At 38.9% G+C, this 12,270-nt stretch overlaps 1 protein-coding gene across 1 annotated transcript; it reads right to left on the minus strand.

Annotated features, from left to right (window-relative positions):
• Window positions 1-1,661: 1,661 nt before the first annotated feature.
• On the minus strand, window positions 1,662-4,549 carry LOC137058762 (F-box only protein 2-like). The gene is made up of 5 exons (XM_067432175.1): window positions 4,513-4,549; window positions 2,687-2,813; window positions 2,413-2,508; window positions 2,190-2,328; window positions 1,662-1,937 (listed from the first exon to the last, which is right to left on the minus strand). Exons 1-5 carry the CDS (start codon window positions 4,547-4,549, stop codon window positions 1,803-1,805), a joined length of 534 nt encoding a protein of 177 aa, XP_067288276.1. The 3' UTR covers window positions 1,662-1,802.
• Window positions 4,550-12,270: the final 7,721 nt, after the last annotated feature.

Below are 12,270 nucleotides of genomic sequence, written 5' to 3' on the forward strand. Positions count from 1 at the left end.
TAGGGAACTTCATTTAGACCCTGTTTCCCACGGTCGAAACACACCGAGTACCACCCAAAGGTCCTATTTCCTGGGGAAAGTTCCTGCGGTGGAAACACGGCTTTTGACACATAGGTATGTACATTTACCAGTTTAAGCAGAAATAGGCTGAATAAAGCACTCATTTCAGTTTTTTAAGTGCTTTTTATTACTTCGAATGAAATTTCCAGAGAATAAATGAAACATTTTTCTTGTGCCTTTGTATGTCTGAATCGGAATGCAAAAAAAGATGGTCTTGATATTGTTGTGGCAAAATGCAAATCTTGGTATAACCATATGTTTACCTTCCCATGGTGTGAGATATGCAGTAAATGACATACGTGTACTATGAGCTGTTTAATTTTGCCATTACAATATTTATAGAATACCGTCATCGAAGACGCTCTGTGAAGACATTTATGGTTGCAAGCCACAGACTGGTCTGATGAAACCTGCGACGATTAGTCTACTACTAAAGCATGGACTTTATGTAAACCATAGATCTACTTAATATTGACATATGCAGTTCATAGGGGCATAATAGCTTTACAGTTACAATATGAAATATTTAAAAATATAACGTTTTATATAGGTACCATTTAAATAACATTTTAGGCCTATATTTTTCTCACAACTGCTGCGAGTTGTCAATTCAGAGAGGAAAAAGACAGAATAAATTAATTTATATTTTGCAATTCTGATTTCTCTTAGAATTGTGAAATATAAACTGAAATGCAAAAAAAGGTTTTATTGTTTTATTACGTGGCTTTCACAATGCTACTGTAGAACTGTTATTTTCTGTTATTTTCATAACTCATCATCGCTGTTTACAAACAAAACGGTAAAAAAATTATTCAAAAGAAATTAATATTTTATTTAGTAATGAATTATGAATTAAATTGATCAAAACTGATGATTTATTTCAGATAAAGGCTGTTTTAACTTTCTATTCATCATGGAATCCTGGAATTAATTTTTTTTAATGATTTTTTTGAAGTAGTAATGGTGATAAAACTTTGCATCTACTTTGCATCCTAGGACTGAATTATATTCCAAAATCGCTTGCTGAATTCAGAACTGCACACTAGCATATTACTCTTACTATTTCTGCCATAGAAAGATATGGTAAATGAACGTAGTATACTAGTATGCGGTTCCAAATTTAGTAACTGTTTTACTGTATTTCTTGATCAAATAAATGTAGCCTTGGTGAGCACAAGACACTTTCAAAGACAGTGCGAATACACTTGTCAGTTGAATTCTCAGCAGGGACTGTCTCGTGCCACAGAAACAGTGTCTGGAAAAGTGTGCCTGAGGTCTTCAGACAGACTTGCCCACTTCCAGTCAAGTGAAAGGGGAAAAAAGCTATTTGATGTTGCCACTGTTTCCAAGTCATGATATAATAACACAAACGTTTCAATGCAAAACCATACATTTAACGAAGAAAGGTCAGGAACAGATAATGTTTTGTCACTTGTTTTTTATTATAATTTTTTTAATGTGGCATGAGCATGATTTTAGACATATTTGGATTTTATACCACATTATAAGATTATAATTGCATATAGAGAGTTAGTTGTGTATCTTGCAGGAGCACAGAGGTAGTTAGTGGTCGAGCAGACAAGATTTCTAATATAGCCAGATGCTTTTTTAATGCCTAGCATTACATGTTTAACCTTAATTCCTTAGTATTACACTTACTACAGCATGTGCAAAAATAAAAAGCTGTGAAGTTGTGAGAAAATATTTTTAGCCAATGATTCATATTTTTGCCTGATTGGTGTTTAGAGGTCTATGGTGACAGAGCTCCCAGTAACTCTCACTCCATACCAGCCCTTCCAAAACTTGGTGTCCTGACCGCCATGCTCAAAAGAGATGAAGCGCAACCCCGGGCCGTAGCCAGTGAATGTGTGGCTCACCTATGACAGAAATGATAAAACAGTGTGTTTGCATGCACACACTTGAGTTGAACTGAATTAATACGGCAGGCTTTATAATAAAGAAACACTTGTATGATGTAGAACCTAAATATACCACTGTATAAATCACATGAAGATTTTAGGTCATTGATATGACAAGTGGTTTTGCATATCATTTGTTTTATATTTTCATATTAATTTCTTTAAAGCTTTTAGGTGGGTTTGTAATGCCAAACAGGACCACACTCATACCTTTCTCCAAGAGCAGTCTCCGCAGTCAGGGTCAAGGATCACTTTTTCCGGCTTAAACTCAGCGAGGACCTCTTGGTTTTTATCAAGTAGGACCACAGCGATCTTATAAATGCACCCACAGTCTGTTCGGCCAGAGTACCTAAACACGTTTAAAAGAAGTGATTGAATGGACAATGTGACAAAACAAAATTCCTCCCATTATGTCCATAACATCAAGGCTTACCAGTCCTCCACATTGACAGCTGGCTGTCTAAGATCTAAATATTTGGGGTCGTAACCCTCTGCCAGCAAGTTAATCACTTGTCTTTTTATACACGGCCTGGAACAGTGGATAGAAATGGACACACACAGATGTGCAATTGAACAACACACACCAAAACAAAAGCAGGGACATTGCGAGTGAAACACATGGATCCTTCTTCACCTGGTGCTTTTAAAGAAAAACACCCTTATTTTTTTCACCCATGTCTATTAAGATACTATTCGTTCTCTCTTACGCAAAAGAGGTGCAGAAGTATTTTGTGATTAATTCATTATCATAAGCGTATCCGCAGTCCCCCGGGATGTCCTCGATCCGCCACTGGTCGCCTCCATTCTCTGTCAACTGCCAGTATTTCAGACCATCTGATGAAAATACATGCGACAACATATCACATATTTAAAGTAATGATCTGAGCTGTCATGTGATAGCAAATGAGTTCTCCTTCATCTGAAACTACTACAGTACAGCGTTTTATTTTATTTTGTTATGCATGCAGTATGACGTCAATTAAAGGTGCAGTAAGTGCTTTCTGAGAAACGCTGTTGAAGTGGATGGGGCCGAGCACAATGTAGCCAATCAGCAGTAGGGGGCGTGTCTACTCATAATAGCGGAGGAGATAGCGTGAGCAAGAGGGAGATTATAAGAGCCTGTAGAAAGAGAGATGGCTGAGAGACATTACAAAAGAGAAATGGTCAGAAGAATGTCACTGGAAAATGAAGGGTTATGATCAGGCGAGAGCTTTAGGATCCGCATTAATATTATAAAAGCTTTCGTTGTTTCTGCTGTTTCAGAACCATACTGTTGTAGTAATGTGAGTAACAGGACAGTCTTGAGTGTCATTGTTTGTCTGGAGCTGGAGGTATTCCAGAAATCAAGGTTAACTTAACGTCACATATACATTTAATAACAATGTAGGCTTTTATAAAGATCCATTTGGTGATAAACTTTTAAATGCATCTCTCTCCGTATAAAAGACCCGCCGCTGCAGATCAACGAGCTATTCCATTTCTCTTCGATGCGGTTGGAAATTAAATGAAAAGAAATGTGGAGGATGTTAACTGAGAACTATGACAGGCCAGTTTACGGTGACAGAAGGCGTGCAGGATGTGATGTGATAGTGTGTCCCAAAGCTTGTGTACTCTTTTGCTACACACTCAAAAGTATGCACTTTTTCTTCACAAATATATAAGTTGGTGAATTGGAACACAGCATAAGAAGCAAGCCATACGTACGTCTTTTTTAAAAATGCCAATTTACATTCTCAGTGCATATTTTCATTCGAAATCCTTTAGCTATGGCTATTTACCCAGAAAAATGCTTCCATAGATTCCAAAGATTCCGGAAACTTGAGGTTAATCCTCTTACTCTGAGGAAACTTCCCAGGTATGTCGCATGACGGGCTTTCTGGAATACCCTGCAGGTGTGCTGATGGGGGCTAACACGTTACCAACTCTTATTTGTGTGTACTCTACTTTGCTCTACAAAGTTCTTCCTTTTGTTCGAGAACAAATTGTTCTTCTATGACATTCGCACGCATCTTCCGTTTTATTTTTTGGCGAATAATTATTTTGCTTCATTTCAGCTATGATAAAGAGATACACTAGCCTAGAGATACACACTCTTCCATTGTTTGTGCATTTTGGGAGAAGAAGAATGAAGGGAGGGTAGGTTTCAAGTTAAAGGTGCTGCAAGCGATTTGAGCTTCTCAGAAATCACTTGATGCACCTTTAACGAACTTCATGGGATGTTTGTACTTTTAAAAATGTATTTCTCACACTACAAGGCTGTTGTGTACTGCTAAATGTGATTAAAATGGTGACTAGTTGTTGTTTTTTTCTTATGCACTATTACCTAAAATCAATCTAAAAGTTTGAGGTTATCAATGTTGAAAACAATGCTGCTTAATATTCTTTTGAAACTGATACATTTTTTTTTTTTTTAGGATTCTGAACAGAAAGTTCGAATGAACAGTATTTATTTGAAATATAAATCTTTTGAGACATTATAAATGCCTTCACTGCCACATTTGATAAATCAAATTCATCCTAATATAAAACTTACCATCTCCATTAGGATTTTTTAGGAGGTTTCTATACATTTTGTTGAATCAGCTTTTCCTGCGAGAAAAAGGGCAGATAAAACAGTTTAAGAGTGACACTTTATGCAACAAAAAAAACTTTTCAAACTATTCGTTGCTGTGACTTCTGTATTGTTTTATCTTTTTAACATCAGCAATCCCTTTTGTCATTCATATGCCTGGGGTTGATTACATTACCTGGATCCTGCAGTAGTGCTTGAGCATTGACTTTCAGGACATTCATTCCCAGGAGACCAATGTGAAAGAAGGCATAAATTACACCCCACTATTAATGTGATGCTAAAGCCTACAACTTTAACCAGAACCGTTCATTATAAAGCAGTAGTGTTTCTTTTCCTTTAAATGAGAGGCATTTGCTCATTGAAAAGAGTGTACATGAGCTCTAGCTTAGCTCTTGCTGTAAACTTTAGCATTAGGAAGGAGTCTCTGCTCATTGATAAAGTAAATGTATCACAGCATACATATAAAAAAGCGATGAGTCATATAAATTGTACTTACAGTGAGAGTGCGTACAGTCAGCTGAGCCCAGTTCTGTCTGTGTGTGTGTGTGTGTTTGGTTGGTTATAGCTTCCTGTAGCTCCAACCCACCAACCCATCTGATGCCCCTGCAGAGCTCTCTGGTTGGTAGAATCAGGCACATGGGCCGTCCTGCAGCCGCAGCTGTATCCACCCCCGACACTTCTGCACAGCTCAGCACAGTGTACATTAGCACAAATGTCATTCAATCTACAGAGGAAAAAGCCTTGTCAAAGCCTTTTTTTTGTTTCTATATACCAGGGATGGGCAACGTCGGTTCTGGAGTGCTACTGTCCTGCAGAGTTTAGCTCCAGCCATGAAAATATAAAGCGTTTACTTCCTGTAGGCTATCCCTGCTTTTATGACACTACACTAAAAAAATACCCATCAAATTTACGGTAAAAAACCGGCAGCTCTGGTTGCCAGAACTTTACCGTAAAAAATACGGCAGTAACGTTTTAGGTTTTACGGGACAACAGGATATAATTTAAAGGTTTATAATGTGGTAATTACGGTTAAAAATTGTTTATTTTACAGTTAAAAACCCTATAATTTGAAAGTTTATATTGAAATAATTATGTGTACACACTACACTATAAAACTATATAATACTATGTAATATATATAAATAATGGTATAAATAATTATAACCACTATATAATAATGGTTAAAAAAATGTATTGAACTGAAATATTAAATTACCAACTTATTGAAATACTAATATCTGTTATTTTCCTTTTATATAATTTGACAATCACCAATGACAGTGGTGATGAGAATCACATGATGAATCAAAGCTCTTCACATGCAGCTTTTGGAGGGACAATATTTATATATATAGAAGGTGCACACACAAACACTAAACACAGTGCTTTATGTAAATACAAAAGTGCTTTATAAACACAGTTCATGCAGCCAAAAAAATAATGTTGGAGAGTCAAGGGTCAAGAGCCCAACTAAAGCAAACACTGCTCACCATCATGGTGACTTCAAATAAAACTATTATTTTAATTAAAACAGAAATTACAACAATAAAGTCAGTTTGGTTAGTAATGCATGAAGCTGGTAATGCTGTTTGTGGAGTTGTTTAATCCTCTGCTGAGATCTTCAGAGATGTAATGTTTTCTTTTATCTTCAGTTGATTTCATCTAAAGCTGTGGCTGAAGTCAGTCGTAGTTCTCGTGTTTCTCTTTCCTTCAGTGATTCTGTTCATTATCATCAGGTGTTGTAGTTGTATCAAATAAAATGTATTATAATCACATGTTGTAAATATAACAAAATATTCTGTTTAATAGTTAACAAAAGTCCACTGTGATTCAAACAAAAAATATATGCTTTTGGGTTTTCTATAATTTTCTGTTGGGATTTTACATTGTTTTTCTGTAAATTTCACGGGCATAAGGTTAGATCTATTGCAGTTATTCACCGTATATAGTAAGGAAACTTTGTGTTAACCAAATAACAGTTTTTAACTGTAGCATTTTTACAACTTTTGACCGTTAAAATCACGATCAATTTTTACAGTGTAAAATCCATGTCAAAAGTGTTAAAGAGGTCATGGCATTTTCTTTATTTATAATTATTTTAATGTTCTTTAAGGTTCACTTATAATGTTAATACATTTTTACACACACACACACAATATTGCCAACAGTATTGGGACACCCCTCCAAATCATTGAATTCAGGTGTTCCAATCACTTCCATGGCCACAGGTGTATAAATCAAGCACTAGGCGTGCAGACGCTTCTACAAACGTTTGTGAAAGAATGGGTCGCTCTCAGGAGCTCAGTTAACTCAAGCGTGGTACCGTGATAGGTTTCCACCTGTGCAATAAGTCCATTAATGACATTTCCTCACTACTACTAAATATTCCACAGTCAACTGTTAGTGAATAAATTGGAAGCAATTGGGAACAACAGCACCTCAGCCATGAAGTGTTAGGCCATGTAAAATCACAGAGCGGGTTCAAAAGTTGGTGACTTTCTGCAGAATCAATAGCTACAGACCTTGGAGAGTGAGTGGAATTGGTTTTCATGGCCAAATACACTCACCTAAAGGAATATTAGGAACACCATACACTGTAAACAATTATTTAGAAAAAAGTTACCTGGTTGCCTTAAAATTTTGAGTTCATTGAAATAAAATTTTTGAGTTAATACAATGAACATTTTTTGAGATTCAACAACCTTTATTAAAATATTATTTAAAGATTTTGTAAGCATATTGGGTAATTGTGTGTTTTATTTTTGATGACGCAGTGAAACAAGTTCAAGTTCAAGTTCAAGTTCAAGAGTTTTATTTGTCACATACACAGTTATACGGAATACAACCGGCAGTGAAATGTAAACAGGTCCGCTCCATGGACAGCAAATAACAATTAACAAAAAAGGCACAATAAATTATAAAATAGGAATAGGATAAGGTGCTATATATATATACATATGTAGAATTATGAATAAATCAAGTAAAAGAAATAAGAGATGTGGAATAAAATAAGTGAGATAAAGTAAACTGGAGACTATAAAAATAAATCTGTGGATAACAGAAGTGCAGGAGTGTAATGTGCAAACAGCATTATAATGAGTAGTTACATGAAACACAAGAATAAAGTGCAGTGCAATATCAGTATGTGAGTTTGTTAATACTGAAGTGAGGTGAAGTCACATGTAGTTAAGTGACAGCGTTCAGGAGTCTGATGGCCTGTGGGAAGAAACTCCTCCTGAGTCTCTCAGTTTTGGCCATCAGGCTACGGAAGCGCTTACCAGAAGGCAGCCGGGTGAAGTGGGGGTTGGCCGGGTGATTAATGTCCTTGATGATTTTTGTAGCTCTGCCTCTGCATCGTTTGATGTAGATGTCCTGCAGAGACGGGAGAGCTGACCCTGAGATGCGCTCGGACAAGCGCACCACTCTTTGCAGGGCTTTGCAGTCGTGACTGGTGCTGTTACCATACCACGCTGTGATGCACTGAGTCAGTAAACTTTCTATCGCCCCTGAATAGAAAGTTTTCAGGATAGCTGGTGAGACCCGGAATTTCCTCAGCTGGCGCAGGTGGAACAGTCTTTGCCTGGCCTTTTTCACCTGAGACTGGATATGTGCAGTCCAGGTCAGGTCCTCGGAGATGTTGACACCCAGGTATTTGAAGCTGCTCACTCTCTCTACTGGTGTCCCGCTGATCATGAGAGGGGAATATGACCGTTGCTGTCTCTTCCTGAAGTCCACAATCAGTTCTTTGGTCTTGTTCACATTCAGAAGAAGACAGTTGTCTTGGCACCATGATGTCAGTTGCTCCACCTCATCCAAGTATGCGGTCTCATTGTTGTTGGAAATGAGGGCCAGGACAACAGTATCATCCGCAAACTTGATGACAGAGGTGGAGCTGTGTGTGGACAAACAGTCATGCGTGTAGAGAGAGTAGAGCAGGGGACTGAGGACACAGCCCTGTGGAGCTCCCACACTCACGGTGATGGAGGTGGAGGTGAACTGTCCTACTCTCACCACCTGAGGTCTGCCAGTGAGGAAATCTTCAATCCAGTGACAGAGAGAAGAGTTCAGTCCGAGATCCAGGAGTTTGTTAGTTAGCTTAATGGGAACTATGGTGTTAAAGGCTGAACTATAGTCAATAAATAGCAGTCTTACATAGTTCCCATTCTTGCTGTCGATGTGTGTGAGGGAGGAGTGGAGGACGTGAGAGATGGCATCTTCAGTCGATCTATTGGGACGATAAGCGAACTGAAGAGGGTCCAAGGTGTCAGGGATGGAGGAGCAAATGTTGTTTTTGATGAGTCTCTCAAAGACCTTCATGACTAAAGACGTGAGAGCCACTGGGCGATAGTCATTTAGGCAAGAGGGTTTACTGTTCTTAGGGACAGGGATGATGGTGGATTTTTTGAATGAGGTTGGGACTACAGATGTAGCAAGGGACTCATTGAAGATGGATGTGAGGAGTCCAGCGAGCTGATCAGCACAGGACCGCAGGACACGACCTGAAACACCATCCGGACCAGCAGCTTTCCTAACATCCACACGTTTGAGTGTCTTACGAACGTCATCCCCCGAGACAGAGATCACGTGATTGTTGCAGCTCTGAGTGATTCTGTCTGACGCGTCACTCGGCGGTGTCGCGCTGCCGCGATTGCCATCAAAGCGAGCGTAGAAAGAGTTTAACTCGTTCACAAGCAACGGATCAGCTCTCACTTCTGCAGAGGATTTCGTTCCAAAAGCACAGATGGTCCTCAGTCCCTGCCACATCCGCCGGGAGTCGTTGAGTTGGAAATAAGACTCCACGCGATCCCTATAACGGAGCTTTGCGGCTTTAACGGCGCGTCGGAGAGCATAACACGATGATTTATAATCCCTCATATTCCCTGTTAGTAGACCGGCGTTGTATGCGGCAGTGCGGGCGTTCACTGCAGCGCGGATTGAACTGTCCACCCACGGTTTCTGATTAGAGAAGGACGTTATAGTTATTGTTTGTGTGGCTTGCTCTGTCAGTGTGTTGATGAAGCAGAGCGCCACATCAGTGAACTCGCTGACGTCCGATGAACTCGCCTCGATGAAATAGTGCTATTTTCAAGATTTATCAAATTTATGTGGTTCAGATACAATACTATTTTGAGTTTCTATTTATTTAAAAGAAATTCCTTCTTTGCATCAACTCAAATTTTTTATTTACTCAAACTCGAAGCTCCCTTTCCACCACATCCCAAAGATGCTCTATTGGGTTGAGATCTGGTGACTGTGGGGGCCATTTTAGTACAGTGAACTCATTGTCATGTTCAAGAAACTGATTTGAAATTATTCGAGTTTTGTGACATGGTGCATTATCCTGCTGGAAGTAGCCCTCAGAGGATGGGTACATGGTGGTCATAAAGGGATGGACATGGTCAGAAACAATGCTCAGGTAGGCCGTGGCATTTAAACAATGCCCTATTGGCACTAAGGGGCCTAAAGTGTGCCGAGAAAACATCCCCCACACCATTACACCACCACCAGCCTGCACAGTGGTAACAAGGCATGATGGATCCATATTCTCATTCTGTTTACGTCAAATTCTGAGTCTACCATCTGAATGTCTCAACAGAAATCGAAACTCATCAGACCAGGCAACATTTTTCCAGTCTTTAACTGTCCAATTTTGGTGAGCTTGTGCAATCTGTAGCCTGTTTGTCCTATTTGTAGTGGAGATGAGTGGTACCCGGTGGGGTCTTCTGCTGTTGTAGCCCATCCGCCTCAAGGTTGTGCGTGTTGTGGCTTCACAAATGCTTTGCTGCATACCTCGGTTGTAACGAGTGCTTATTTCAGTCAAAGTTGCTCTTCTATCAGCTTGAATCAGTCGACATATTCTCATCTGACCTCTAGCATCAACAAGGTATTTTCGCCCACAGGACTGCTGTATACTGGATGTTTTTCTCTTTTCACACCAGTCTTTGTAAACCCTAGAAATGGTTGTGTGTGAAAATCCCAGTAACTGAGAAGATTGTGAAATACTCAGACCGGCCAGTCTGGCACCAACAACCATGCCACGCTCACAATTGCTTAAATCACCTTTCTTTCCCATTCTGACATTCACCTGACCAGGACCACACCCCTAAATGCATTGAAGCAACTGCCATGTGATTGGTTGATTAGATAACTCCATTAAAGAGAAATTGAACATGTGTTCCTAATAATCCTTTATTAGTTGCAGAAGGAATTATGCATAGAAAGTTCCAGTTAATATGATCCAGGGTCAGAATTTTTTTTTTGTCAAAAAATGTCATCCTTGAATTACTGATGAAGCAACAGAAAGTCTGTATAGGTTCAAGTTCAAAGACTATTTGGCCACAAATAAGTTCAAAAGGTCATTCTTGAACCACTGCATAAGAATTAATCTATTTATATGTATAGAAGTTCAAGTTCATGGAATCCAGGGGCAGAATTTTAAGAAAAAATAATGATATTTGACCTTCTGGTAAAACATCAGAAAGCCTATACGTGTGAATTTAAATGTAAAGTTCAAAGACTTTTTGTCCAAAAATATATTCAAAAAGTCATACTTGAACTAAAGATGAAACAGCAGAAGGAATCTATTAGTAGGCATAGAAAGTTCAAGTTCATAGGATCCATACTCTATAACACTATAATAGTGATTGTATATATAATATATATTACAAATACCAAGTGCAATGCAAAGTGTGGGATGCAGTGGTGTAAAGCACGCCACCACTGGTCTCTAGAGCAATGGAGACAAGTTTTCTAGAGTGACCAGTCACGCTTCTCTGTCTGAAACATTTGTGTAAAAAAAAAATCCATATATAAAAGTTTATAAACTAAAATAACTAGCTGCAAACAGATATCTGTATGCATTTGATTTAAGTCAACACCGGTCACAAATTAGAAGTAAAAAAAGAGTTTTCAAAGAGAAGAGGATCTTTAGTTTGTTGCCCAGCACTAATTTCACAAATTAAAAACTAATTTCACAGTTCACAAATTTCCATTTTTTTGGTGAACTATCCCATTAAGTGATTGAATACCAGTGGACAGGGCCTTTGGTGAGATGATTTGAAACTCTTTGCGTTCAGTAGTCAGGGCACCGATCAGGACATAAGTCAACTAGCCTGACATGGTCATACTCAATTCTAGTCAGATTATGAGTCTGATGCTCCATTGGGCTGTGATTAGGGGGCGTGTTTCAACCGAACCAGGAAAGACCTGAATTGGATAGACCTACAACCAATCAGAGCAACGAAGCGACGCATTGTCAAATGTTAACAGAGCTCAACTTCACTGTGTTGCCAAGTCCGCGTTTTTTTTTCTGCGGGTTGTTTTCTATGTCCGCGGGTTGAAGCGACTATTATGTGACATATAGACCCATGAGTGCGAATTTTAGCAGGCAACCTTGCCAAAATAACACACACATTTTACCCCCCAAACGCCATTTTTTTCCGGTGAAGGTGAATGCATATACAAACAAGCTTTCTGTTTAAGATTTGAACAAATATAATCCAAGCCCTTTTGATGACGTGCATGATTACGTTACTGTTGATCATCTGTCCGTCATCGTCTAAAGCCCGCCCTGATGATTTCATTGGTCCGAACAGTTTCTGTTCTGGAATAATTACTCCTCTATGGATCGAGGTCAGACCGAACCTTCTGACCTAAAAATGTTGTGGGCGGGGCTAAGTTCGGCTGGCATCCAGGCTATAAGTCAACGGGATGACTCCC

Source organism: Pseudorasbora parva, chromosome 22 (assembly GCF_024679245.1).
Source record: "Pseudorasbora parva isolate DD20220531a chromosome 22, ASM2467924v1, whole genome shotgun sequence".
NCBI lineage: Eukaryota > Metazoa > Chordata > Actinopteri > Cypriniformes > Gobionidae > Pseudorasbora > Pseudorasbora parva.

What these genes read in the sequence shown, in the direction of transcription:
- LOC137058762 (XM_067432175.1), bottom strand. Translation starts at nt 4,549, where the DNA reads ATGTATAGAAACCTCCTAAAAAATCCTAATGGAGATG. An exon ending in AAAAAATCCTAATGGAGATG is followed by an intron (nt 2,814 to 4,512) that starts GTAAGTTTTATA and finishes TATTTTCATCAG; the next exon opens with ATGGTCTGAAATACTGGCAG. An exon ending in GCTGTCAATGTGGAGGACTG is followed by an intron (nt 2,329 to 2,412) that starts GTAAGCCTTGAT and finishes AAACGTGTTTAG; the next exon opens with GTACTCTGGCCGAACAGACT.